The sequence below is a fragment of the Panthera tigris genome, chromosome A1, assembly GCF_018350195.1.
Source record: "Panthera tigris isolate Pti1 chromosome A1, P.tigris_Pti1_mat1.1, whole genome shotgun sequence".
Taxonomy (NCBI): Eukaryota; Metazoa; Chordata; class Mammalia; order Carnivora; family Felidae; genus Panthera; species Panthera tigris.
Window position 1 is genome coordinate 112,294,506 of NC_056660.1, and position 26,458 is coordinate 112,320,963.

General features: G+C 42.4%; 1 protein-coding gene across 1 annotated transcript in view; it reads right to left on the bottom strand.

Annotated features, from left to right (window-relative positions):
* The window catches only part of TRPC7 (transient receptor potential cation channel subfamily C member 7), a 131,013-nt gene that overhangs the window by 83,802 nt on the left and 20,753 nt on the right, over positions 1–26,458 (bottom strand). Inside the window, exon 3 of the mRNA XM_042956330.1 lies at positions 8,357–8,539. Coding sequence (XP_042812264.1) covers positions 8,357–8,539 — 183 coding nt within the window. The remainder of the gene's footprint in view (positions 1–8,356; positions 8,540–26,458) is intronic.

Consider the following 26,458-nt stretch of genomic DNA (forward strand, 5'->3'; position numbering starts at 1 on the left):
AGGAAGCTGAGGCCACATATCTAGTAGGGGAAGGACTTAGGACTTGAACATGCACAGTTAGGCTTCCAGATGCAACACTGTACTGCTGTCCAACAGACTCTATTTTTCCTCTGAGAGTTTTGCCAGGCAGAAAAGGGATACATGCGTAGTTGGATTAGTCCTTCTTAAGATTTGCTGCTTGAGAAAAACAACACTTCCTTTAATCTATGCAAAAGATAGCCCCTCTGAGCTGACAGATTAATGGACATTGATAATTTTTGTGCCATGTGGTCAGGCTAGGGTTACACAAGTGCTGAGAGGAATCCCCAAAGAGGATGCAGATTGATGCTTTCAACACCAATGGATTCTAACAGTGTTTGGCAGCTACCGGGCACCCTGTGGTGCAGTTTGGGGTAGTGCCTGACCAGCCAGACTGTGTTTGTGACAACTCTGATCTTCTTAACTCTGAGCATCTGGTAAAACGATGCCTCAGCAGGAAAACACAGTGGGAGAATGTCTGCTTAGAGCATGTGAGTGTCTGAATGGACTCTCAGACGTCCTCTAGAAAGCCCTGGTGTCCCCAGGTCCCCTTTGCTCACTGTCCCTGTGCTCCATGCAGACAGAGGAAATGAAACAGAACCCCAGAAGAGGTCATCTTTCCTCTCTCTAGTGTCCCTCCCCATGGTCACTGCACTTGGGTGAGGGGTATCAGTCAATTGTGCTTCTGCTGGACCTCGTTGTCTCTTGTAGTGCAAATTTAGGTCGGGAGACTCTTGAGCATCAAGGTCCACCTTACCTGGGAGCCTGCTACAGGCTAGCAGATTAGGTTGCTTAACTACAGTCACATACTCAGTAAGCAGAGAACCTGAGCAGGCACACTCGCAACCATAACACGTTCTATTTTCTTCTCCTGGCCATTTTTCCAGGTAGGAAAATGGGCCCATTTACAGCATGACTGTCACAGGTGCACAGGGTGGTGATTTTTGGAAGAAAGAAGCAAAGAGACTTCTGCTGGGTTAGAGCCCTTGCCCAGCGTTAGACAGAGTGGTGATATGGGTGCTGTTGGCCCCCTGTCCCCCAGCTCACCCCTAGCTCATTGGTCTTATTCTCTGAGGGGAAAACTGTGGGCATGTTTTGTGCACTTCAGGGCCCTGTGTATATGAAGAAATCTTGAAATGAAGTTGACAGCATGGAATTGAGGTTCATGGAGGACACTGACTTGGCATGTTACCATTTTTGTGGTAGAGATTTTCTATTTTTATTAAGAACACAGGCTATTGGCAGAGAATTTACAATCTCTCCAGTCTTGGCTGGGATATCAGCTCTACTGTTCAGCTGTCTCTTCCATCTCCCACGGAATTTTTCCTCAACTTTTTTTTCTCACTTTTTTGAGGCTGCCTTCTACCTCAGAGGGTGATTCTACTTCCTATTTATAGAGAATTTGAGGCTGTTAATATGAATTCCTTCAACTTTTGTCCTTTTGATAGTCATTTGGGGTATCTGCCGGCTAGCTTCATTTTCCTATCCTTTCAAAATACGGCAGGGTTATACTTCCTGGCTTCTCCCATGGTGCTGGTGGGCTATGTGACTAGTTGTTTACAATGAGTTGTAAGTGGAAACAACGTGAGTCACTTCTAGGTGGAAGCATTTACTTGTTGGTGTGGGACTCTCCCTTGCCGGAGTTCCCTTTGGCAAGGTGGGAACTTTGGACAGGGTAGCTGTTCTTATCAGCCTGGGTTCCTGAGTGAAATCTGTTCCAAGATGGAAACAGAATGAGCAACAAATAAGCCGCCTTTTGTTAAAAGCCACTACACTTTCGGCTTTGCTTGTCAACACAGCTTAACGGTGCCTGTCTTCATTAATATCCTGTCTCTTTCACCCAGCAACCATGCTGTATCCATACCCGCCCTTTTTGCCTTCCAGCCTTTCCCTGACGAAAAGCTGTCTCTCCATCTTTCCTCATCTTTACGACCACTTCCGATTAAAATTCTCCACTGGCTTTAATCCTCTTAGTCTTAGAAAGGAAGGAGAACAACAGCCTTTAGCATGGTCTAGGAGCCTCCGCAAGGTCTGGGCCCCGCCCGTGTGTTTACACTCATCCGTATGTACCCTGCTCTTCCTGACGCCTTCCAACTCAGCCACATTTACCTTTCAGTTTCTCTTATATGCTGTATTTTTTTTTCTCACGCCAGGGCCTTCGAATATGCTTTGAGCATGTTCTGTCCCTCAGAAATGTCCTCCCAAAGTCTGGTTAACTTTTTATTCTTTAGCTCTCGGAGCAGATATGACTTCCTCGGAGAAACCTTCACTGACCTCCCTGATTAGGTCACATCTAGCTTTAGACGTTATAATACCACGCTCTTCTCTTTTATAATAGTTACTTCAGTTGCAACATGACAGTTTATTGGTGTGATGTTTTGATTAATACTTGTCTTTCCCATGATGGCTGAGATCGTGTCATTTGTATTCACCATCATGTCCCTGGCGACTAGCACAGCATGCTTTGTAGTCCTCACTGAAAGCTTGTTGAAGGCATGCTTGGGGATATCCACCTATATTGTCCAGTGTGGTACCCGCTGCCCACATGTGGCTTTGATATTTAAGTTAATTTAAAAATTACTAGGAATTGCGTTCCATAAGTACATTAGCCACATTTCAAGTGCTGGCTAGCCATAACAAGCTAGTGCCTACCATGTCAGTTTCCATCATCACAGAAAATTCCCTGGGATAGTGCTGCCAGGATAAAGTCCTAGCGGCTGTGTAATGAAATCCCCTCAAGGATTTGGTTTGGACAAGCTTTCCAGCCTGCTCCTTTCCCACAGTGATATAGCCATTGGGAAGCACTTGTCCCCCTCTAAGCATATCCCCAAACATGCCACTATCCCTCAGGTATCTGTGACTTTTCAGCTTTTACCTCCCTCTGCGTAAATTATCCTTCCTCACTTCTCTGCTAAATTGACATCCCATCTAGGACCTCTCATCCTCTTAGCCCCAGCTCAAGCATTTCTGCTTCTGGGAAACTTTTCTTAGGGTCATGACCGAGCTGGTCACTGCTTCCTCTGGCCTCCATGCTGCCCCTTCCCATTTCTATTTGTCCTACTCAGACAGGATTGTAACCATTGTTCACACTTCTCTCTCCTTTGCTATATACACTCTTCAAGGGCGAGGCCTGGGTCTTTGTCTTCTCACTCTCCCCAGTGCTCAGCACAAAGTTGGTGGTGTAGTAGACATAGTGAATGTTTGTTAAATGTTGTCTAAGGAAATGAATGAAAATTACAGGGGCTATTATTTCCTTAGTACAGTGGTGTGGAGAAAAATGGAACTGTCTTAGTAGGGCTAATAAGAACCAGCCCCCCTACCCCAAACCCCACCTTCATTCCTTCTCCTTCCCATTGTCCTGTCCCAAGGCTTTATTTCATGTGAGATTAACTTTCTGAGCTGGGAAGCACCCAGGAGCTTGGCAGAGTCAGGAAAGGGAACCTCTGTACTTTCAGAGTCTGGAAGCCTAGGCAAAATGGAACTACGCCTTTACTAGTCTCATCAGTTTGAAGGAAAGATGGCCAGTACCATGCTTGGGTCCCACAAACCAAGCCACAGGCCAGGACGCTAGAACTGGAGCTACCTGCAAGTCTGAAAGAGGTGACTGCTGTGAATTCTACTTTGCTCAGCTAGTGAAGTGCAGAGGCTATTGCTGCCATAGTCATAGCATCCCTGTCCCCACCTTCCCCACCACCCAGTGGCTCTTTCAGGGTAGTACTGTCGTACCAACCTTGGGATACCCAGCAGGCTGTAGAGCTCACAGGCAGTGGCTGAAACAGCTTGTATTCATGTGTTCTCCTTTTTTAAATTTGTAGTAGATCTTTGCTTTGTTATGTCCAATGGGACCTCTATCACCTCTACAAGGTGGAGTTAAGGCTTCTGTCATGTAACCAGGACCTTCTGCGTCTCTCTGACCCACTCTCCTATGGCATTTGAGCTTGGAGGACACATGTCTACAAAGTTCTTTCAGAAAATAGGAGATTAATATGATCATCATTATGGTAGACCTGGAGTCAGGAAGAAGGAAGGGATGATGGAGGGGAAGAAAAGGAAAATAGCATCCCTGTGAGCCTAGAGATAAAGAAGCAAAAAAGAGGAGAGAGAGAAAGATGGGAGTGAAGAGCCCAGATGTGTGTCTTCAGTTAGACAAGTTGAATAGAGCAACAAGGACGGTGTCTGGATCTCTGTGACCAGCCACTCAACAATGACCATGTGCCAGACACTGGGCTCCCTTTATGGGTGCAGCCTGGGTCCAGCTGAGTCTAAATGAATTTCAAGACTGGTTGGATCTTCCCCAATGGTAGAGCTGGAAGTCTCCAAAGCATTAGAGTTGGTATGCAGAGGGAGAAGAATGCTTTTAATTAAGAAAGCTATTAGTCATGGTTCCAAGGGGACAGAGAGAGATGGAGAAAACAGCAAGATGCCTGTTAGTCACATTGGCCCTGAAGGAGAAGACCAAGGTGAGTTGTAGGCCAAAGCTGGAGGAGTTGTTTTCTTTATCCATGAGGCACAGGTAGACTTGCTTCTGAGCTTAAGTGTGATTCAGCATGGGGAAAAAAGCATCCTTGTTTCTTCATAAGGCAAGCTTGGCTTCTGGAGGGACTGTAGTCTATAAAGGCTGGGATGGACTGGGATGGGTCGCAGAAATGCATTAAGTAATGTGAACATTGACTCTAGGCCAGTGCAATATGTGTATTATATTGCTTCATTTATATCCACAGGCTGATGGGCCTGAGGCTGTTTGTGGTACACTTAATTTATCCCATTTGATTCTATCATAATCCTACCAGAAGTAGGTATTATTATCCAAAGTTTATGTATAAGACAAGTCAGACATAGAGAGGCTAAGTGACTTGCTTAAGTGGCTCCATTAATAAGTGGTTGGACCAGGATTAACCTCAAAGGGCATCTTTTTTATTTTTTTTAATGTTTATTTACGTTGAGAGAGAGTGTATGCATGTGCATGTACATGGGAGCATGGGAACAGCAGAAAGAGGGAGAGAGAGAATCCCAAACAGGCTCCATGGTGTCAGTGCAGAGCCTGACACAGGGCTCAAACTTACAAACCAGGAGATCATGAGCTGAGCCAAAATCAAGAGTTAGACGTTTATCCAGTTGAGCCACCCAGGTGCTCAAAGGGCATCTTAGCCACTTCTCCAACACTGCCTACTGGAGACACTTATTAACATTTCATATGACACATCTTGGTTTTTTGTGGAGGCTGAGTTACCCTCTTTAGGCAAAAGTCATGAAGGACAACCATATCCTCACAAGGCCTTTTGTCTTTTCTGGAGGAATTTTAGGCTATAATGACAATGTCCTTACCCAGGGGGAAGTTTCTTGCATTTTCTAGGGAGAAGACAAAGGACAAGATAGGGATGTCTCTGGAAATAGAAAGATTGTCTAGTTCCAAGGAAGGAGGACATCACTGAGTAACAGCAATGATGCTTCCCTGTGGAACTCCAGAGAACTTTACACTTTCCAGAGCATTTCCTCTCATATCCATTCATTTGAGAGTTCACAGAAAACTCTGAAGCAAAAGCTTATATGCCCATTTTGCATATGGGGAATGAGACCCAGAGAGCTTCAAAGATTTGAAGTGAAATAATCATGCTAAACATCTGGTTTCCTGACACCCATGTCATGATTCTTTTCTCTCTACTAGGTGGTCCCTTGTGCACTGGTGGAATAGCTGTCTTTATCTAATGGAGGCTGACATTATGATTGAGCCAGCCAGAAGACTAGCATTAGTGTGTTGCCTGAAGAGAGGCAGACATTCAAGTGAAGGACATGATCCAGGGCTCATTACCAGCCACAGGGTGGCACCTACCAGACTTGAATCTATGCATTTCATAGACCATGTAGGCTGATCCTGTATTAAAGTTTCCCAAAGACTGTTACATGGAAAACTAGTTTCACCAGATGTTCCATGAGAAATAGAGTTCTTTGGTCAAGTAATACATATTGTAGTCATCTTTTAATGAGAGTAGAAATGCGTATTAAAAGTTCTATAATGTCTTTAAGCAAAGAAATCCATTGAACTCTACTCAAGATCTCCAAATTCATTTGAACACAAAACCTTTTTTTAAGGTCATAGTTATTAGCAGCCCATGAAACTGCCAAGAACAACTAGTTTGCATTAATTACTGAATTCATGGTTTGATTTGATATCATGTAGACAAAGATTTAGGAAGTTTTTATGGTTTTTATTCCAGCCTTAAAACTAACGTATATATCAGGTGTAAAAGGCAATGTCTTTATAACTAGGCCTTGGTGCTAGTCATTTCATAACTCAATGACCCAGGGTTAGATTGTGCCCATGCAAGCATGCTAAAGTTCATAAATTAAAAATGAAATTTCATTATAATATTAATACACCTTTTTAATATTCGGTATTTTCACTGGTAATTCATGATGAATAAATGTCAGGGAAAGCTCTGAGTCTGTCTGCTGTTGCATAATGGCATACATGGTTTGAGAGACTTTCTACCCATTGTAGGTCTTTGATATGAGCAAGGCTGACTTTTTATGCAAGTTGTTTATCATCTTCCTACCTATCGATTGCCCTAGACATTCGACATTCATGATGGATGTTTCCTGAGACCTTTATGACTCCCCTAATTGGCAAATACCACTAAATAATTTCCCTCATAAAGCCTTTTTATTTTGCTCCAAACTGTCATGTGTGTGGAGTGCTTCACTTTTTCTTCTCATTCCTCACCAGGGCTGTTTCGTACTTGGTAGGTGACAACAAGAGGTGGTGGCCAGACTTCTGGACTAGCTACTGATCTACCCTCAGTGACAGTTTTGCTAAGAGGTTTAGATTTGTGTTTCAGAGAAATGGTGAATACTTGCACTTTGTGGGCCACTGGAATTGCTTACAAATAGCCAAAACTGTCAATGTAGAGTCAGCCGATGCCAAACATCCCTTGTTCTTTGCCTCCACCCCGTGCTCCTTCCCTGTGTCTGGAGGCAGCCAGACACACTGACCTGGGGGAGGGAGGAAATGCTTGGGGTTCTGGAAACTTCTAGCTCATCTTTAACACTGCTAAAGAGTCACCATAGCAGGGTTTGTGTGAACTCCAAGGCCATGGATATCTCAGCAGCTGCTGGAATGGATTGCTGTGCTCTGATGAAAAGCCTCAGTGAGCTCTTGGAGTTGGCAAAAAAATGAGCTTTTCTGAGCTAAGAAAAGAGGGTTGTACTTGAAGCTGCAGCTCTCTCCCTCTCTTTTCGTAGCCCTGTGATTTCAAATGGTAATGAAAGGTCACCTTTCCCATGATTTGTGTAGTTTAACTTTGGGATCAGAGTCTTTGAAAAAGCTATTTTTATTTTTTTATTATTAAAAGTAAAAAGACAAGAAGATTTTTTTCAAACTTAAAAGCTCTCACTAGCTAAATTCCACAGATATATGTGACTCATTGAAGGATGGTTCACTCCACACAAATTAAGAGAATCAAGCAAGAGGAGAAGTGCCCAGAGGTCAGTTTGGGGGCATTGAAACTACCCCCAGTATTGACCCTGTGAAATAGTTGGGGGAAAAAATGAAACCCCTAAAGGTTGGTCCCCCATTTTGCTTACATGCGAAGCACGATGGTATTTAAACACATGGATCTTGGGAGCTCTGCTCTGCAGTTTTCATCGGGGTGGATGATATCATCTAACATAAGAGCAGAGTCTCAAAAACGTGGAGTACATCTAGAGTGGAAGCATCATTGAGTTTTGCTGCTTAGGACTTCAGTCTGACCACCCTCTGTGGGTCTGAGGGCTACAGGGTGCCTGTGACCATCAAAGACACCTTGAGGTTGACTGAGGAGGTGGGACAAGTATTACTCCTGTCAAAGTCTACTTGAGATTCCTACTATGTACTGTCATAAGCCTTTGGAGTGAAATTCCTCTGAGGCTGCCAGAACCACGGATCCCATGAAGCCTCCACAGTCAAACGTTTTCAACAAGTCCCCAGGCCCACAGAGAAAGCTCAACCAATGCTATTGATAGACTGGAGTAATATGTTTCTCATGAAAACTTGGGAGTTGGCCTACTTGCTGATGTGATGTCACATTGTCCCTGCCAGTAGTTTGGAGGCTGAAAATCTCCTCTTTTGTTTTCCATGCTCAAAGCCTGTTCATGGAATTACAGTCATGCTAGCTATCTCTCTTGGGGAGTGAAGGAATGGGGTGTTGAGAGGGGCTCTGAGCAGTCCTGCAAGGCAGGCAGTTCTCTGTCTAGAAAGAAGTTGGGCAATGGGTGTTTTCACGGTCACCTTGTGGGAACGTAAAATATGCATGGGCCCACCGCCCTGCAAGGCAGGAAGGCCTGGAGAGGTGGGGAAGCTTACCTTCTTGACTTCGTATTTAATGGCGAGTTTGATCCGGCTCAGACTTGGACGGTGGTGGTCGGACCAGACTTGGAAGTTCACATCACCATTTAAAATCGCTTCCACCTCTTCTGTGTCTCGGCATAGGTCCAGCACGCCCACCACAAAATCCTTGCATTGCATAGATAACTTCCTGTAATCATTCTAACAGAATAAAGAGAAATCAGGGGTGTGTCACACTGAGCCCCGCAGATCGGCTTGCCCAGCAAAGCAGTGTCCACCCAGTGTTAGCTTACAGAGAGCAGTGGAGCCAGGGTGTGCTGCATCCAGAAGGCACAGCAACCCAGAGGGCATCTCTACACTGGGATTTGTCAGGGTGTGCTGCATGGGCCACCTACGTCTGAGTCACCTTTGGTGCATGCTGAAACTGCAGATTTCCAGGTCCTGTCACCGACTGACTGGCTGGTCAGAATTCCTGCAGAGGCCCAGGAATCTGTCTTTTAACCTTGCTCTCTTAAGCAAGGCTTAAGCAAGGCTGCTGAAGCCCATCCTGGGCTCTTTCCAAGCAGCAGTTCTTTGTACTCAGTTCTGGGAGAGGGGTGATAAATGAACTTAATTTTAAGGCTGGAAATAACACTTTGCTCATTTAGCTCCAATGTATAGTGGTAACTGTTCTACACAGGAAGTTTATGGGAAAGATATGGCTGATAGGCTAAAATTGGAAAAAAATGTACACAGGTGAGCTTTCTTTTTATGGCCTGGAAAACCTGCTAGTGAACTGTAAATTTAAATATCAAATGTAATTTAAATCTAACAGGATCCTTTCTTACCACAAATCCTTTTATATGGCAAACACGGCTCCTTAAATTACTTGCCTGTTGAATAAACATTTTTAGAGCTTCATCTTTGTTTTGTTCAGTCTTTTTTTTTTTTTTTTTTTTTTTTTTTAATGAGTTGCCTCTGGAGTTCCCTGTACTCTTCCCTAGGTGTACCTTTCAGAATTCTCTTCGCGAGGCTGCAATTCCTTTCCTAGTGATATGCCAACCTCGCTCTCCCCAAAACAGATTGCTTCAATTCCACATTAATGATCCAAAATGTCGGACAAAAAAATGTTTCTTGTCACCCTCATGTCACTACTCCCCCAAATATTTTTCTCTAGAGGTTTCCTTGTTTGTTTGTTAGTTGAAACAAGTCTATTCAGAGGGGACACAAGAGCCAGATGTCACTTTTAGTATTGATCAATGTCAGCAATCCAGACTGGTAAATAGTAGTTGGCCAACAGGAATGCAGGTTTGCTTTTCCAGAATTTGGATTCCTGAGTAAATAGGTAGGAGTCTGGCAAGCTGTAGAAGCTTAGCCATTTTTCTGAATTAATGATTCTTGTCTCCTTCCAGCACTGCTGCGTCAAAATGTCACTGAGCATTAGAGAAAGAAGGCAGTAAACGTTTGTTTGCTGGGAGAAGGATCAAGAAAATGTTTTCTGATAGGAGGTGCCACCCTTCATTTTTATATATAATTTAAAGAGAAGAAGGGAATTCTGGGTAGGAAAATGACTGCTCGGCTCAGGGAGATTGTCATGGAGAGAAATGCAGGGAAGATGCTAGGAGTATTCTAGGTTTCGGTATCTGGCACAGAGCTGGGTAGTGTTATGAAGAGCTGTGTTCTGTGTGCCTCATCCTTAACACCCCTCCCTCCCTCACTCCCTCCCTTCCCTCTCTCACTACTGAGGGCCTACCACGTACCAGGCAATGAAAACTTGGCAATGAACAAGGCATATGTAGTCTCTGAGTAGTGTGTGGGTAGAGGAGCCTAGGTATCCACTCTCTGGATTGCATAACAGTAATGCTAAGTAAAACTTGCTCAGAGCTTATTCCAGCTAGGATATTCTGAGAGCCCCGATGAGCCAGAGGTGGGAAACTCCAGGGACTGGGCTCAGCAAAAGGGACCTATTCAACTCTGGTGGTCCTGCTACCACAACTCAGGTTCCCTAAGTCTCTGGCTCCCACTCCATCACTGTTATTGTCTCTTTCTTGAAAAGAAGCAGTATCTGACTACTGTTGCCTGTTCCTGATAAGACAGACACTTCCCCATTAATTGGACATGGCGTCATATTCTTGGTAGAAACTCCTGCCTAGAACTGAGTGCATGGAGAGACACAGAAAAGAAGTGGAAAGGGCTTGACCCAGCCTATGGCCCAAGCTCCCAATGCTAGGAATATCAGGCTGTATTGCCCCAGAGCCTCTGTACGTTTCTGGGCTCAGTGCAGTTCAGAATACCAGGTACCGTTTTATTTGAGACTTTTACTTCCCTGGGTTCTTTCAGCTAGCCTGGCCATAAAAAGGGGAGACACACCAGACACAGCAGCCAAAGCGCGTGGTTTACTTTTTGCCTCCTGCATTAGACACTGAGGCTGGAAGGCAACAAACCTGGTGTGTGCAGATGGCTGGAAGAGTCAGGGAGAACCTGGGCCTGCTAGGAGGACAGAGATGACATGGGTACGCGCAGCTGCAGATGGTGGGGGGTGGTTATGGCCAGGCCCAGGCTTATCAGAGAACTGTAGGTGAACATCTCTGGGGAATTATGATGAATGTAATTACTGGGCCAACACTGAGCTCAGTGAGCCTTCCAAGTCACACTTTCCAACTTTAGTTGGGGGTAGATGAGACACTCACCCAGGACCTCACAGGTGCCCTTTTAAAAATATTTTCATTTCTACATATTAAAGTCTGTCAGTCCCACTGGGTGACAGATGTTCTTCTTACAGCATCTCGCTTAATCCTTATAAAAATGTCACGATGGAAGGACTATCAGCATTTCCAGCTTAAAAAGAGGAAACTGAGACCCGGAGGGAGAAACTAACAGGTTGAATCCACTTTCCCTTCTGTTAGTAACTCACTCATCTCTGGATCACTCTTACCTTCCTTGAAGAATTTAGTTTCTGTCTCACTGCCCTCTTCCAACATTACTGCTCTTGTTATTCTTGGTGGTTCTAATATCCAGAAAGATGGCCCTCCCGTTACTCTGCTCTCTCATTTCCTTGATAGTATCTTTCCCAATGACCCAGCATCTTTCCTTAACTCTTAACCCAGCCGTTCATTCTCTTAATTATTCCCCACAACTTCAGCTCCTTCATGACTCCACCTTCAAGTCTCCCCGTTTCTGACCACCGCCTCCTATGGGGCAAGCTCACTCCCTCTGGTACCCCAACCCCAGCAATCCTTTGATTCCACCATACCTATAAGCCATTGATTATACCTCCCTCTTACCGGTTTTCATTCCCTTTAGATGTCTGTCTCCCTCCTTGCAGTGCTTATATTTCACGGGCATTTGTTAAAATCATCCCTGTACATATATCATCAGCTCTCTTGCCCTCCTCTTATTTCATCCTTCCCATTGAACAAAAGCCAGTCTTGAGTCTAACTCTCCACTGCCCTGTTCCTACCTCTGAATAGTAAATGTGGCTGGAGAACACACAACTGCACTGATCACACATGCTATAGAGTACCTCCAACCTCAAGTAGTACTTGATGCCTCTGGGCTGTTTATCCTCTCTCTCTCCTAACAAGTATTTCATACCTTCTCCTTTCCTCAGTCTTCTGACACCTCACCACTTCCTCCTAACTCTTAAATGAGGACGTTGTTTCCTGTTTTGCTTGGAAAATAGAAGTTATCAGAAGAGAAGCACCACATGCTGACACCATCACATATTCTGCCTTCATGCATCTATACTCATAGACTGTTTTTCCTTCTCTTTCTGTGGATGAAGTGTTCTTGTTCCTAAATAAGGCCAACTCGTCCACTTTGGTGCTGGATGTCAGCCCCTTACACCTACTCCTGCAATCTTCTTTTCTTTCTCCTGTGTTGTCAATTTCTCCCTCTCCCTACTGGCTCAGTGTACAAACATGGTGCTATTCTCTTCTCTTAAAAAAGAATTTCTTTTGACCCCACTTTCCTGTCCAGTTACCACTACAATTTTCTGTTCCCTTTTATAGCAAAACTCTCAGTAGAGTTGTCTACACTCATTGTTTCCCAATGTCCTCCAGGCATTTTTTCTTATTTCATTCAATGAGAATTTCACACCCACATCCACTTTCTCCACTGAGATTGTTTTTATCAAGGTCACAAGTGACTTTTAGGTTGCCAAATCCATTGGTTGATTCTCAATCCTCACATTATATGACCTATCAAGAGCTTTGACATAGATGATTACTTCCTCCTCTCTGATACACATTTTTCACTTGGCTTCCAGCGTAACATTCTCTTCTGCGTTTTTTCTTCCTGAATGACTATGTTTGTATTCTTTCTAGAATTATTCTCATCTCCCTTATGTCTTAGTTTTGAAATGCCCAAAGATATCTTTGAATTCTGCTTTTATTTATTTAAACTCATTGCCTTAGTGATCTTATATAAGAGCATTAGATACCATCATTTGCTGATGATTCCAAAAGTTATATCCTTAGCACATCCTTCTCCTGAACTTGACTCATACATCCAATTGCTAAGTTGATATTTCCACTTAGATGTCAAATAGCCTTTTCAAACGTAACAAAACTAACTCTGAATCTAGTCTTCTCCACCTCAGTTTCTCCCATTCTTTCACTTGTTCAGGCCAAAAAAAAAAAAAAAAAAAAAATCTGTCCTGGTCCGCTATAGTGTGTTCTCCATACATCAGTTGGAGGGATACTTAGAAAAAATAGTCAGTTTATGGTACTACCCTGTTCAAACCCTCCAACAGCTTCTCATCCCCTCAAAGTAAAAGTGGAGTCATTATGTTGTCCTATAAGGACATACATTTCTAGCCTCTCCATTCTCCTCCTGATTTTATTTCTTGTGTTCTCTCCTTCCCTTAGTGTACTTTAGCTACTCTGATCTCCTTGCTGTTCTCTCAGCACATTTGGCCTGGACCAGACCTTTGTACTGGCTTTTTTTTTTTTTTTTTTTGGCTTGGAATGCTCTTTCCCTAGGTATCTAAATGAATAACTTTTGCAACCTATTCAAGTCTTTGCTCAAATGTCACTTTCTCAGAAGCCTTCCTTGACTATCTTTTAAAAAATTGTAGCCCTTCTCCATTTGCTATCACCCTTTCCTGCTTATGACCATATGACATATTATATATTTTATCTATTATATTTATCGTCTATGTCCTCCCTTAGATTGTAAGCTTCTTGAGGTTAGGAAACATTGCCGCTTTATTCACTAATATATAATTAGAGTCTAGAACATTTTTTGGAACATAATAGGTGTTCAATAAATTTTGAGTCAATCAGAGCAGTTTACTTGTCTAACATAGCTACTAAGTGATTGAGCCAAGATTCAAAACAAGTAGGTCTGACCCAAGTCCTGTTGTCTTCCCTCTCACCTTGTTGCCTCTTGGTGAATAGGATATTCTCTCTTTAGCACACTTTAAAACCTAGAAGCTTAATTGGGGCTCTCAACTAACTTGGGGCAATAAAGGGTGGGCTGGGATATGGAAATTTGAACACCCAACAGATTCTGTCATATAGTAAGTGGATGCACAGGTTTTAAAGTCAGGAGAACCTGGAGTTTGAAGTCCTATTTTACTACTTGTTAGTTGTGGGAAATGGAACAAGCCATTCCACTTTTCTGCATGTCAGTTTTTAATCTGTAACGGTATACATACCATGTAATCATTGGGAGAATCAATACCAAAACAATGTAAAATGCTTAGTATAGTTAAAAATAAATAACACAAATTACAAAACAAATAAAAACCTAAATAAATAAAAATTTATGTTAAAAATAAAGCCTGTAATGGCAATTTAAAACTTTTTATAGTTGACACACAACGTTATGTTATTTTCAAGTCTATAACATAGTGATTCAACATGTCTATGTTTAGGCAGTTTTTATTATTGTTACCACTTTGTTTTGGCCATTGATTTTACAGTCTTGACCTCTTGGTGTTTGTGGTTTTTAAATGCTGGAGTGAGAGCAAGACTGGCTCATAGGGAGGAAAACGTAAAATACTAGAGAAATCCTTGATTCTTCCCTCCCTCTCCTTCCAGTTCTAATCCGTATATCAAAAATATACTCTGAATACGTTCACTTTTCTTTATCTCTGGTGATCACATCAATCCTGTCCTGGTTAGCACTTCCAGTCACCATACCTAGGTTACCAGTGTTGAACTTGATTAAATCTGTAGTGTTGCCAGTCTCCAAATTAATCTGACTGAATTTGTTCCACTTGATGAAATCAGGGTAGTGGGTAGTGTCAGCATCATGCATCACCAGATAATAGATTTCTTGTGTGCCCGCATAGATCTTTCTTATTTTCCACAACTTACATCAGGACTAATCTGATGAACATTAATGTGATTCTTGGTGTCATAGTCAGATGGAAGTTCACTGTAGTCTTGTCATTGCTGATGACTTCCATTAAACCAGCAATGTGGTTTATATCAATGTGGACCTTGCCATCCATGTCAATGAACTGCTATATGCAAATCTTTACTTACTATTAGGGCATACTCAAATCTGTGTTTAAAGAAAGTAACAAGGGGGAGCCATTCTTAGCTTGTGGGCACTGCCGAATGGACAATACAATGCTCTTTGGGACCATGAGCTGTGGCTGTGCTAAGCCTGGAATCAAGAGGCCATAGAGTTTTGCATTTTCCAGAATGTCATATAAATGGAATCATTTATAGCCTTTTGAGACTGGCTTCTTTTACTCAGCTTAATGCCTTTGAGATCCATCCACGTTGTTGCATGTATCAGTAATTCATTTCTTTTTATTTGACATTTGCTGTGTGCTTGTGTCAGTTTATTTATACTTTCAGTCAATGAAGGATATGTGGTTGCTCCCAGTTTTTGGCAATTATGAATAACTCTTCTATAAACATTTATATACAAATTCTTGTGTGAAGGTAAGTTTTTAGTTTTTTAGGGTAAATATCTAGGAGTAGGATTGCTGGCTATATGGCAAGAATATGTTTAACTTTGTAAGAGATTGCCAGTTAGTTTTTGGAATGGATATTATTTTATATTACCACCAACAAATTATGAAAGTTCCAGTTCATCCATAGTCTCGCCAGCATTTGTTATGGTCAACTTATTTTCTGTGTAGTGGTATCTCATTTTAGTTTTGATTCGCATCCCCTAATGGCTCATGATGTCAAGCATCTTTTTATGTGCTCATTTGTCATTTTTGTATCTTTTTGATGAAGTGTCTGTTCACATCCTTTGTCCATTTTTTTTTAAATCGAGTTTATTTTCTTCTTGGGTTTTGAGAATTCTTACATATATTCTGGATATTATTCTTTTATAAGAGATAAGGTTTGTAAATATTTTCTCACTGTCGGTGGCTTGTAGTTTCATTCTCTTACTATCATCTTTCAAAGAACAGAAGTTTTAAATTTATCATTTTTTTCTTTTATGATTATGCTTCTGGTGTTATAGCTAAGCAATCTTTTCTTAACACAAAGTCACAAATGTGTTCTCCTCTGTCTTGCTCTTAAAGTTTTATAGTTTAGATTTTATATTTAGGTCTATGAACCATTTTGTTTTGACTTTTATATAAAGTGTAAGGTTTAGGTCAAGCTTCCTTTTATTGCCCATACGTATTTATTTGTTCCAGGTGCATTTGTTGAAATATTCTTTCTCCGTTGAGTTGCTTTTACTCAGTTGTCAAGATTGTTGACCCTATTTGTGTGGGTTTATTTCTGTGCTCTTTGTTCTGTTTCCTTGATCGAATATGTATTATTTCACTAGTATTTGGTGTTTTTATTTTTGTAGCTTTAAGTCTTAAGATGAGGTACTTTGAATCTTTCAAGTTTGTTATTCTTTTTCAAGTTGTTTTGTTTTTTCCTCATTCCTTTCCTTTTCATATGCATTTTTGAATAAGCTTGTTCACATCTACGACAAATTCTGCTGTGCTTTTTACTGGAATTGTGTTAACTCTATAGATCAGTTTGAGGAACACTCACATCTTAACTACATTGAGTCCTTTAAACTATGAACATGTTCTACCTCTACAGTATTTAGACTTTCCTTGATTTCTTTCCTTAGTGTTTTATGCCTTTTAACATACAGATTCTACATGTGTTTTGCAAAATTTGTATCTAAGTATTTCCTTTTTTTAGCTATAGGAAATATATTTTTTTAAAATGCTGAGTTTCCGAGGTGCCTGGGTGGCTCAATTGGTTGAGCATCCAACTTTGGCTCAGGTTATCATCTCATGGTTTGTGGGTTCATGCCCTGCATTGGGCTCTGTGCTGACATTTCAGAGCCTGGAGCCTGTTTCGGATTCTGTGTCTCCCTCTTTCTCTGCCTGTCCCCTGCTCATGCTCTGCCTCTCTCCCCCTCTCTCCCTCCCTCCCTCTCTCTCTCTCTCTCTCCCAAAAATAAATAAACATTTAAAAAATAATAAAAAATTTAAAGGTTTAGTTTCTAATTGTTCATTACCATGTATAGAAGTATGATTGATTTTTTTTGTGTTGAGCTTATATTTTGTGACTTGGATAAACTTACTGGTGGTTTGTAGATTGCCTATAATGTTTACATAGATCAGCATGTTATCTGTGAATATGGATTGTTTACTCTTGAATGAACACTTAGATGCATTTATTATTATAAGTACTAAAATAGTCACATGCTTTTATATTGGTTTAAAGATTTATAAAGTATTATGTCTCAACAAAATATTGCCAACAGATTTTTGCTGGCTTTCAACCTCAAATTACTGGCTCAAAAGTTTTTCCTTGGTTAATGTATTGAACAGTTTTTAGAGTATTCATCATTTATTTCTTGTGCTCTCTTTAACATGGATATTACTAGAGATTCTTTGCTTTTCAACTGTCCAGAATTTCTTCTCTTTTATTATGGTTCATAAATGTCACGAGCTCACTTATTATTGGGATGAGTCTCAGTCTCTAACACAGAGGACGAACCAAAGCCATCTAACATGGTATGTTGATGCTTGAATTTTTAGTGCTAAAGCTATTGTTTCGACAACACCACAATTTATACTATACAACAACACAAATTACTACTTTGCTTAACTTTGGCTAAAAAGCCCAACTCTAAAACTTTTTCAAAGCTACTGACAAACTTAAATGAAAAGAGAAAAAGAGAAGCTCATTACACTGATCGGTCAAAAGTTAAGTGAATTTCTCAGACTGATGTTGTGGAGACACCCACATAGTACAGGATAATTAACACTTATTCCTCAGGGGAGACCTTAGAAATTAGATTAAACAAGGGTGTGGGCCTCAAATCTACTCCCCCTTCTCCTCTGTTCAGGGATACAGTTATGGGAAAGGAATGTTCATTGAAAGCTTCAACTGAAATACAGTTGGACGTAAATCAACGTTTGTGTGCATGCTGGGAGGTTTTCTGCCTTTGATATTTAGGCAGAGTTTGTTTAAAAAAGTATTATAATAGCAGTTTACAATAAAAGAGTTCTAAACGTTTTAGTATTTCATTAAGTGGTAACAATTACTCTTTAAAGATGGTGAAAATATTATTACACTAAGAGAAAGACTGAGAATTGACCATCACATTTAACAACTTGGAGGTCATTGGTCACATTGATGGGAGCAGTTTTGGGAGAGTAGAGGGTATAACTGGTGAGGATTAAAGATTGGGAAGAGAGAGAATTTAGGCCAGTAATATAGACAGCTCTTTTGAGGAATTTTATTGCAAAGGAAGGCAGAGAACTGGCAAACTAGCTGATGTGAGAAGTAGGGTCAAGAGAAGCTTTTTTTTTGCCCACCTCTTGCTTCCCTTCCTCCCAATTTCCCTCCCTCCCTCCCCCCCTCCCCACTTCCTTCCTTCCTTCTCCTGATGGGAGAAACCATAATATTTTGTATATTGTTGGGAACTTTTCAGTGGATAATTATACTGAGCATTGTATATCATATTAGTAGATCATTGTATTAATCCAGTAGCTCAAAAGTATGTATGACAGAAGATTAGATATTCATATATAAATGAAGGAATAGATTTAGATAGAATCACATATGTTTATAGTAGGAGGGAAGGTCAAGCATGTGAGTGAGCATGCCATTAGGTAGATGAATTGGTGGTGGGAATCTGTAGACATTTTCTTTCTATTGTGTCACTTTTTTTTCCCAGTGAAATGGGAACTAAAAATTAACAGCTGAGAGTAAGAATTGGGGAAGAGGTGATAGGAGTTTGAGAAGAGGTCTAAATAGGTTTTAGGAAAATTTAAGAGTGAATAAATTCAGGAAACAGGATGTAATTACTGGAGGACCAAAAAGAGTTTATTTGAGGTTCATGGTCAGAAATTTAAAGTGAAGCCAGCTATTGTGGTTGGTTTTTTCTAACCACATTAACCTCCCTGGGTACTGGCATGGAATACGTAGAATTAGAATACAGCAGATCAGGAGAGGGGCAGAGGAGTGGAGGGGTGTGTGTGTGTGTGTGTGTGTGTGTGTGTGTGTGAGAGAGAGAGAGAGAGAGAGAGAGAGAGAGAGAGAGAGAGAGAGAGACTGTAATGATAGTCCATGGAATTGAGGCTGTTATGAAGGGAGACAGGACTTTCAGGGGAGAGGAAAGTGGAAAGGTTAGGAAAACAAGATGCAACTACACGTTGTCTACAAGATACCGCTTTAAATATAAAGTTGACAGTTTCTTATAAAACTAAACATAATCTTACCATATGATCCAGCAGTTGTACTCCCTGGTATTTACCCAAGGGGGTTGAAAACTGTGTTTACACAAAAAGTTGTACATAGATGCTTATGTTTATAGATGCTTTATTCATAGTTGCCAAAATTGAGAAGTAACCATGATGCCCTTCAGTGGGTGAATGGATAAATAAATGGTGGTACATCCAGGCAATGGAATATTATTGAACACTTAAAGGAACTGAGGTACCAAGCCATGAAAATACATGTTGGAAGCTTGAATGCATGTTGTTAAGTGAAAAAACCAATCTGAAAAAGATGCAGATTGTATGATTTCAACTATATGACAGCCTGGAAAAGGCAAAACTATGGGAATAGTAATAAGATCAGTGGTTGTCAGGGGATGGGGACAGGAGAGTGGAGAGGGTTAAATAGGTATAGCACAGAGGATTTTCAGGACAGTGAAGCTACTTTGTATGATACTGTAATGGCAATGTGTGTCATTCTACATTTGCCCAAACACTTAAGATGCACAACAGCAAGCATGAACCCTAATATAAAATACAGACTTTGGGTGATAATGATGTGTCAGTGTAGGCTCATCAGTTGTAACAAATATACCAGTGGGGGATATTGCTAATGGGGGAAGCTATGCACTTAGAGGGGCAGGGGATATACAGTAACTCTCTGTATTGTCTCCTCAATATTGCTGGGAACCTAAAACTGCTATAAAAGTAGTTATTAAAAAAAGATCAGTGGGTTGGAGGCCATGGGGCAGGCAAAAGATTGATAGAGTTGGGATTTTAGAGGCAGAAGGAGAAGTTTGAGTGAGTGGTCAGAGAATGTGAGTACGATGCTGAGATTATGGAGAGTTTGCGTTATTCATCAGGACAGATTCAGGCTCAGGTGGGCTCATGGTGACGACATTCAGACTGCTGGAGGACAGAGTGATCCACTGTTGTAGGCAGCAGTGATGAGGGGTAATGGGTAATATAATCTGATGAAATATGATTCAAAGCTGAATATTCTTAGGGAGGAGAGAAGGAGGAAGGTCTGGAAGTAGTAAGGAGCAGCAAGAGAGATATGCCCACTCCACTTCTCCAGGCCCAGGGGTGTGGGGACCATGGGAGCAAAACCTCGCTAGGGTTACAGGGGAAATATGTCCCTAAGGAGCATACCCTTTCAAAGAGGGAGATGGTGATGCATCTCTGAGCAGAGGGGGCAGTGTGATGGGGGATGTTGCTAAGGAGGAACTATGACTTCCAGAGGGTGAAGTGGGGGCTGTCTGGAGATGAAGGGTATGTGGGATCTGAGGACAGAGTAGGGGTACAAGGAGCCTTGTGGAGAATCGAGTACAGGTTCTGAGGGGGTGATCTCAGAGATGGCAGTAACAAAAGGAAGGATTACAACACTTACACTGTGAGGATTCAGTGAGGCAAGGTTAAACATTTGGCATGGTGGTGGCCACACAGGTTGCACTCAGTACCTTTTAGCTGAGAAGGATTCAAAGCCACCTCCTGCCCCTAGCACTCCCTTCTGCACATTCCCTCACTCATTTGATGGATGAGAAAACTGAATGTTAAGATTTAACACACATGGCTGAATTCTCATTAATTGTAGCTGGAATCACTGAAATAATTAATGGATGTGAGATGCGGGGTAAGAACCTGAGCCTGGTGCTCATTATTGCAGATGAACATTGAAAAGCTTCAACCCATGTTGTAGCTTTCATGCATACACTTAATTGTTTCATTAACCTTCACCATATCAATAAGCTCATGCTCCAAAGGATCATAAAAGAAAAATATTCTTCAGCATTTAATCTCCATTTAGGAATGCAGATCCAAGGAAGGTGGTTTAAGTCTAGTACATGACTCAGATAGCAGCATTTCTCACCTTGACTGTCCCAGGGGGATTTAGACAGCCCCCAGGTCCTCAAATCCAGGGTTGTGCCCTGAGGGTGGAGTGGGGCGGGGCTGGTCTCCTGCTCCAGTGACCCGCTCAAAGGCCCGACTCTAACTCTGCCACTGGTCACCCACTGCCTCCTTGAATTTATTATGTGCTTCTGTGAGGAGGCCTTCCTTTATCCATCCCATACTTACTCCCTGCATTTCCAGGTGGGTTTTCTGTGTCCTTCACGATTTGGGGAAGTTGTTTGTATGGGAGCCATTGGTGATCTCAGAACTTTTCAGCACAGGCCTGGTCAGTGTTTGCATGAAAAGACTGACTGGGAAGTCACTGTTTGCATTCCAGAATCAGAGTGTCTGGGTTCTGATCCCAGCTCTGTCACATGCTGCCTGTGTGATTTTGAGTGTATTCTTAATCTCTCTATGTGTAACGGGGGTTGGTATTTGGTGTAATGGGGATAATAATGCTATTTGCTTTGTAGAGTTGCTGCAAGGTGTAAATTAAATAAGATAATTTTTATAGGTTGCTTAGCACAATGTGTGACAGCTATTAGCCAATATGATGATACTTGTGCCTGTAGGTTAGTGGAGAGCATGGAAAAGGGCCTTTTCTAGTAAAGTTGACACATTTTATCATTGGATTCAATCCCACAGCTTCACGCTGTGTCGGTCCTCAGGTGGAACGTGCAGCCAGCAGGACCAAGGTACAGACATGAAGTAGAGTCCTTGATCATTCACAGTGGGTACTGAGCCTGATTCCTCATGTGACCGCACTGCCTTTCTTAGGCAGTGTTGACAGTGCCTCTGGTGGTACTTTGGTTTCCAACCCGATTTTTGGTTTACTTAATTGGCAGGTACTGACATCATTAGGGGCTCCTCAACCCATCACCATGACATTGTGAGGTCCCAAAAGTAATGGGTAGTTCTGCTTGTTGATTTTATAATAAGTCCCCTCTGATGGAGTCGGAGGCCTGCCTAAGAAGAGTGGCTGATGAGCAATTCAAGTATTTTATTCACTAATTCAGCAAGTATATTTGAGCACCCACTGTGTGCCAGGCACTGGGGATATAGACCTAAACAAAACAACAGTCCTTACTCTTGAGGAATGACACGTAACCAGGTATGAACCACAAGGTGACTAAAAGTGCTACCCTTCAGGAGAGGCAGAGTATAAACTGAGACCTGGGGATGTGTAAAGTGAGGAATGACCAGGCAGGAGTGGGGAGGAGAGGTAACAGGGAAAGGACACTCCAGGAAGAGCGACTGGCAAGTACAGAGGCCAGAGGGGAGAGAACATGTGGACTGTGTGTGGACTGGGATGGGTGTTAGCTATGCTTGCCATAGCATAGGTATGTGCATACATTATGCACATTATCCACTGTTTTCTCTAACTTCTCATCATTAAATAAGCATGAACATGGTTGGGTATCCAAAGAATTCATGCACACTCTCTGCACATCCTTATTCAGATTAAAGATGCTACTTGGTTCTCTCTCATGGAACCCCTAGAAGTGCCTCTGCTCAGCTTTCTGCTTTTTATAGTGGAACCACAGGGAACTGAGATTGGAAGACAGGTGTGCCCATGTGAGACTTGTTCCATCCTCACACCTCCCAGCCACCTCTGCACCACTCCCTCCCTTTCTCCTCTCCCAGCCCTTCACCTGCACACACACACCACTCTTATCAACCATCCATCAGTCAGCGATTCCAGTGATTTGTGTTTGGTGTGATTGCTCCAAACTGTGAGTCAGGACAATACTCAGGATGTGTGGGTTGAAAGAGAAAGAGGGACCCTGGTGGTTCCACTTACACAGAAACAGCCCCTCTGTCCCTTGCCTTCCTGTCCTGCTCACATGGGGCTGGCCTAAGCATGACTGGTTGGTCTTTGTACCCAGTAGAGTAGGAGTTGGGACCTCACAATGTCATGGTGATGGGTTGAGGAGCCCCTAATGATGTTTCCCCCATGATATTTCTGGTCTTATGACTCCCAGCAGGATGTCACCCACCCCTGTTCTGTAACGGGTTCTCCTGTCTTCATGGTGAGAAGTTCTGGGAATGGGTGGGAAGCAGAGGGTTTGCAGAGTTTTGCCCTGCATTGGCCAGGGGACCTCGTAGCTCATTCCTCAGATATGCAGAGAAACAGCATGGTAGGGTGAGGAGCCATTGCTTGTGCCAGGTGAATTCCAAAGGGGGCAGCAAGGTGACCACTCTTCATGGGGCACCGGCTTTTAGCAATTGTGTTTTTGGGGTCTGTTTGCCCCAAACTGTACTATACTATCTACTGTCATACAGTATAGCTGTGGAGTGGTGCTGAATGGACAACTCCCTGTTCTTGGATCTTTACTAAGCCTTAGTCCACAAGCACACTTGAGTCACTTTGGTCTGTGGATTGGCTCAGGGAAGAATGCGCATATTCATTAATTTATTCAAAAAAATGAACAGAAGTCTATGCATGCTGACCTCTGTGCTAGGGCCCTGGGGATACAATGAAGAGCAAGGCAGGCATGGCTGCTGCCTTCATGGAGCCAACAGACCAGAGGAAGAGGTAGACAGTGGAGGTCCTGCAGTGAAGTGTGATGAGGATCTCACCTTTTTGTGCAAACTAGACCTGAGTTTCTGTACATTGAGTCTCATCGTAATTCCTGGGAAAATATTTCCTTACAAATAAACCCAGCTGGTAAGCAGTAAAAACAATATGAGTCTGTTATCTCGAAAACTTGTGCACTTTCCAGTGATTCGTCCTCACAGAGATGTTCCATCCAGTTCAGCACGTGCTTCCTGAGCCTTCCGTATTCTAGAAGCTGTACCCAGCACTGGAGATGCAAGGAGGAGTGAGATGCAGTCGCTGCCCACCCATGGGAGGGACAACGCATAACCCAGTCATTTCAATATTAGGCTGCAATGCTGGTCATTTCATTCCACAGATATTGAGTACCCACCCTGTGCCAGGCAGTGGTCTAGATTGTTGAGATTCAGCATAAGCAAAGCAGAACCTGTGCCCTTGAGGAGCTTGTATTTTTTTCTGGGAGCATGGGGACTGTAGATTGCTGTTTTACACAGATGGTGTGGCAGGAACTCCCTGAGAAGGTGCTTTTGGATAGACAATTGAAGTTGGTGAAGGAGGCAGCTATGAAGATGTACAAGGAGAGTGTTCCAGACAGATGGTTACCAGTGCAAAAAAGGAGAAGTGTGCAAAGTCAGAAGAGGAGGGGATCTGGTATTTTTGAGGTACAGCAAAGAAGCCCATTCCTGGGGCAAAGTGGGTGAGCAGGACGAAAGGAAGAGATGGGGCTGGAGGAACAGCTAGGGGACATATGACCAAAGGCCTTATAGCGCTTGTCAGGACTGTGACTTTTACTCTATTAAGGTGGAGAGTCCTTGGAGGGTTTCAAGAAGCAGAGTTAACATGATCTGATGAATGCTTGAAGAGTATCACTCTGGCTGCTAGGATGGGATAAACTTAAGGGGCAAGAGCAGAAGCGTGAAGACCAACGAAGAGGCTGTTGTAGTTACCCGGGAGAGAGATGAGGGTGGCCTGGACCACCTCACTTACCAGAAAGGTAAATGGTCAAACTGGTGAGAAATATAGATAGAATTCTGGATATCTTTACAATATAGAGCCAAGAGGATTTACTGATGAGTTGGATATGAAAAGACACAAACAGAGGAGAGATAGGGTGAATGAGGTTTTTGGTCCAAGCAAATAGAAAGATAGTTACCATCTTTGAGATGAACACTGTGTTAGATAAGCTCATTGTTTCACAGATATTTCTCCCTCCTTCCCCACCTCCATAAGACCAGTATACTTCCATCAGCACTGATGTCTGCTTAGTATGGGACTTGCTTTAGCCCATGAAACTGATGGTGTGTGACTTCTAAACCTGGGTTGTAAGAGGCATCATGTATATTCCCTTGGCCCTGTGGGAAGTGTGACTTCCACCAAGGGAAGAATGTGTCACTACCTATCTATTCTGGACCCCAGAATGAGATGTGCGGAGGAGCCTTCTCCCCTTACCCTTAGACTTGTGAACGTTACAATAAACACTGACATGTAGACAACTGATGGTTTGGGGTAGTTTGTTACACAACGGTATTGTGGCAATAATGGACCGATAAAGGGATAGATGTAGGCTTACTGCTTTGGGACATCAACATCAAAGACAGGTTTTTTACCTCTGTCTGGGTATTCAGGGAAGTTGTCTCAGAGGAAATAAGTCATAGCTGAATCTTGAAGGATAAACCAGAGTTACTCAGCTCAATAGGTAGAGAAAGGGCATTCCGTGTTGGGACAGAACATAAACAAAGCCATGCTACACAAGAGAAACAAAGCCATGCTATACAAATATATAGGGAACTATTCAAGTACAGGTAGAGGGTGGCAGAAGATGATGAGTCTGGTGAAGTAAAGAGGAGCTGGGATATGGAGTGTTTTGTATTTCCTGATAAGGAGCTTGGACTTTATTCCATAGGTAGTGGGCAGCCATCAACCCTTTTTAGGAGGGAGAATGGCATGGTCTGGTTTGCATGTCAGTGGGATCCTTCTGGCCCTGTGTGAAGGATAGCCTCGGTGTTGGGGAGTATTGTGGCCTGGAGATATGATCGTGGTTGGAGCTGCTTCAGTGTACAGTGGTAAGGATGTAGGGATGGAAATGGATTGGGGAAACATTTAAGTATTAATACTAACAGGACCTAAAGGACGGAGAGAAAACGAGAGTTCCATATGAAGCATGCTTGGGACATAAAACACTGGAAAGGGATTCTCTTTACATGTTAACATCTGGTGGGATAAAGGATGATTTTTCTTTTCTTTTTATGCACACATTCATTTTCTACAATAATTGTGTATTACCAGTATAATCAGAAAAAAATTTTTGAGTGTGTTCTGGTGTTTAAATTTGTCTAATATTCTTTGGATGACGTTTGCTGAGCCCTTAAGCCTGAGTGTTGGCAAGGTGGTATCCAGCCTTGGTGCTATCTTGGCCATGGTGGTAGTCTTCTCTACTTGATAGCGAATGACTTTGTTTCTTTTTTTAATATGAAAGTAAAATAAGATCCAAAAAGAAGTTCAGAGCAAATGTGACCTGCGCATGTTATTGGCATCAACTGTATATTGTGGAAACATTTCAGAGAAGCACAAATGTTGAATTGGCATCACCAGATAACATACCCTTCCAGAGGATTATGTCATGACTCACCTGATTATAGATTCAGAATAGTACACGTTCATGGGACTCATTTTCAAGAGTAATTATAGCACAGTGTGTGTATAGAAGTAATTTTTAAAAATTTGCTTGTGATTGCTGAAAATGCTATTGATTAAGAGGGGCTAATAACTACATGGCAAAGTAGCAATTAAAAAAACTGAAGAACTACACTATATGTTAACTAGCTTGGATTTAAATTAAAAAAATAAAATAAATAAAGGGGCACCTCGGTGCCTCAGTGGGTTAAGCGCCCGACTCTTGGTTTTGGCTCAGGTCACAATCTCACGGTTTTGTGGGTTTGAGCCCTGTATCGGACTGTGTGCTCACAGTGCCGAGCCTGCTGGGGCTTCTCTCTCTTTCCCTCTTTCTACCCCTCCCCCACTTGTGCTGTCTCTAGCTCTCTCA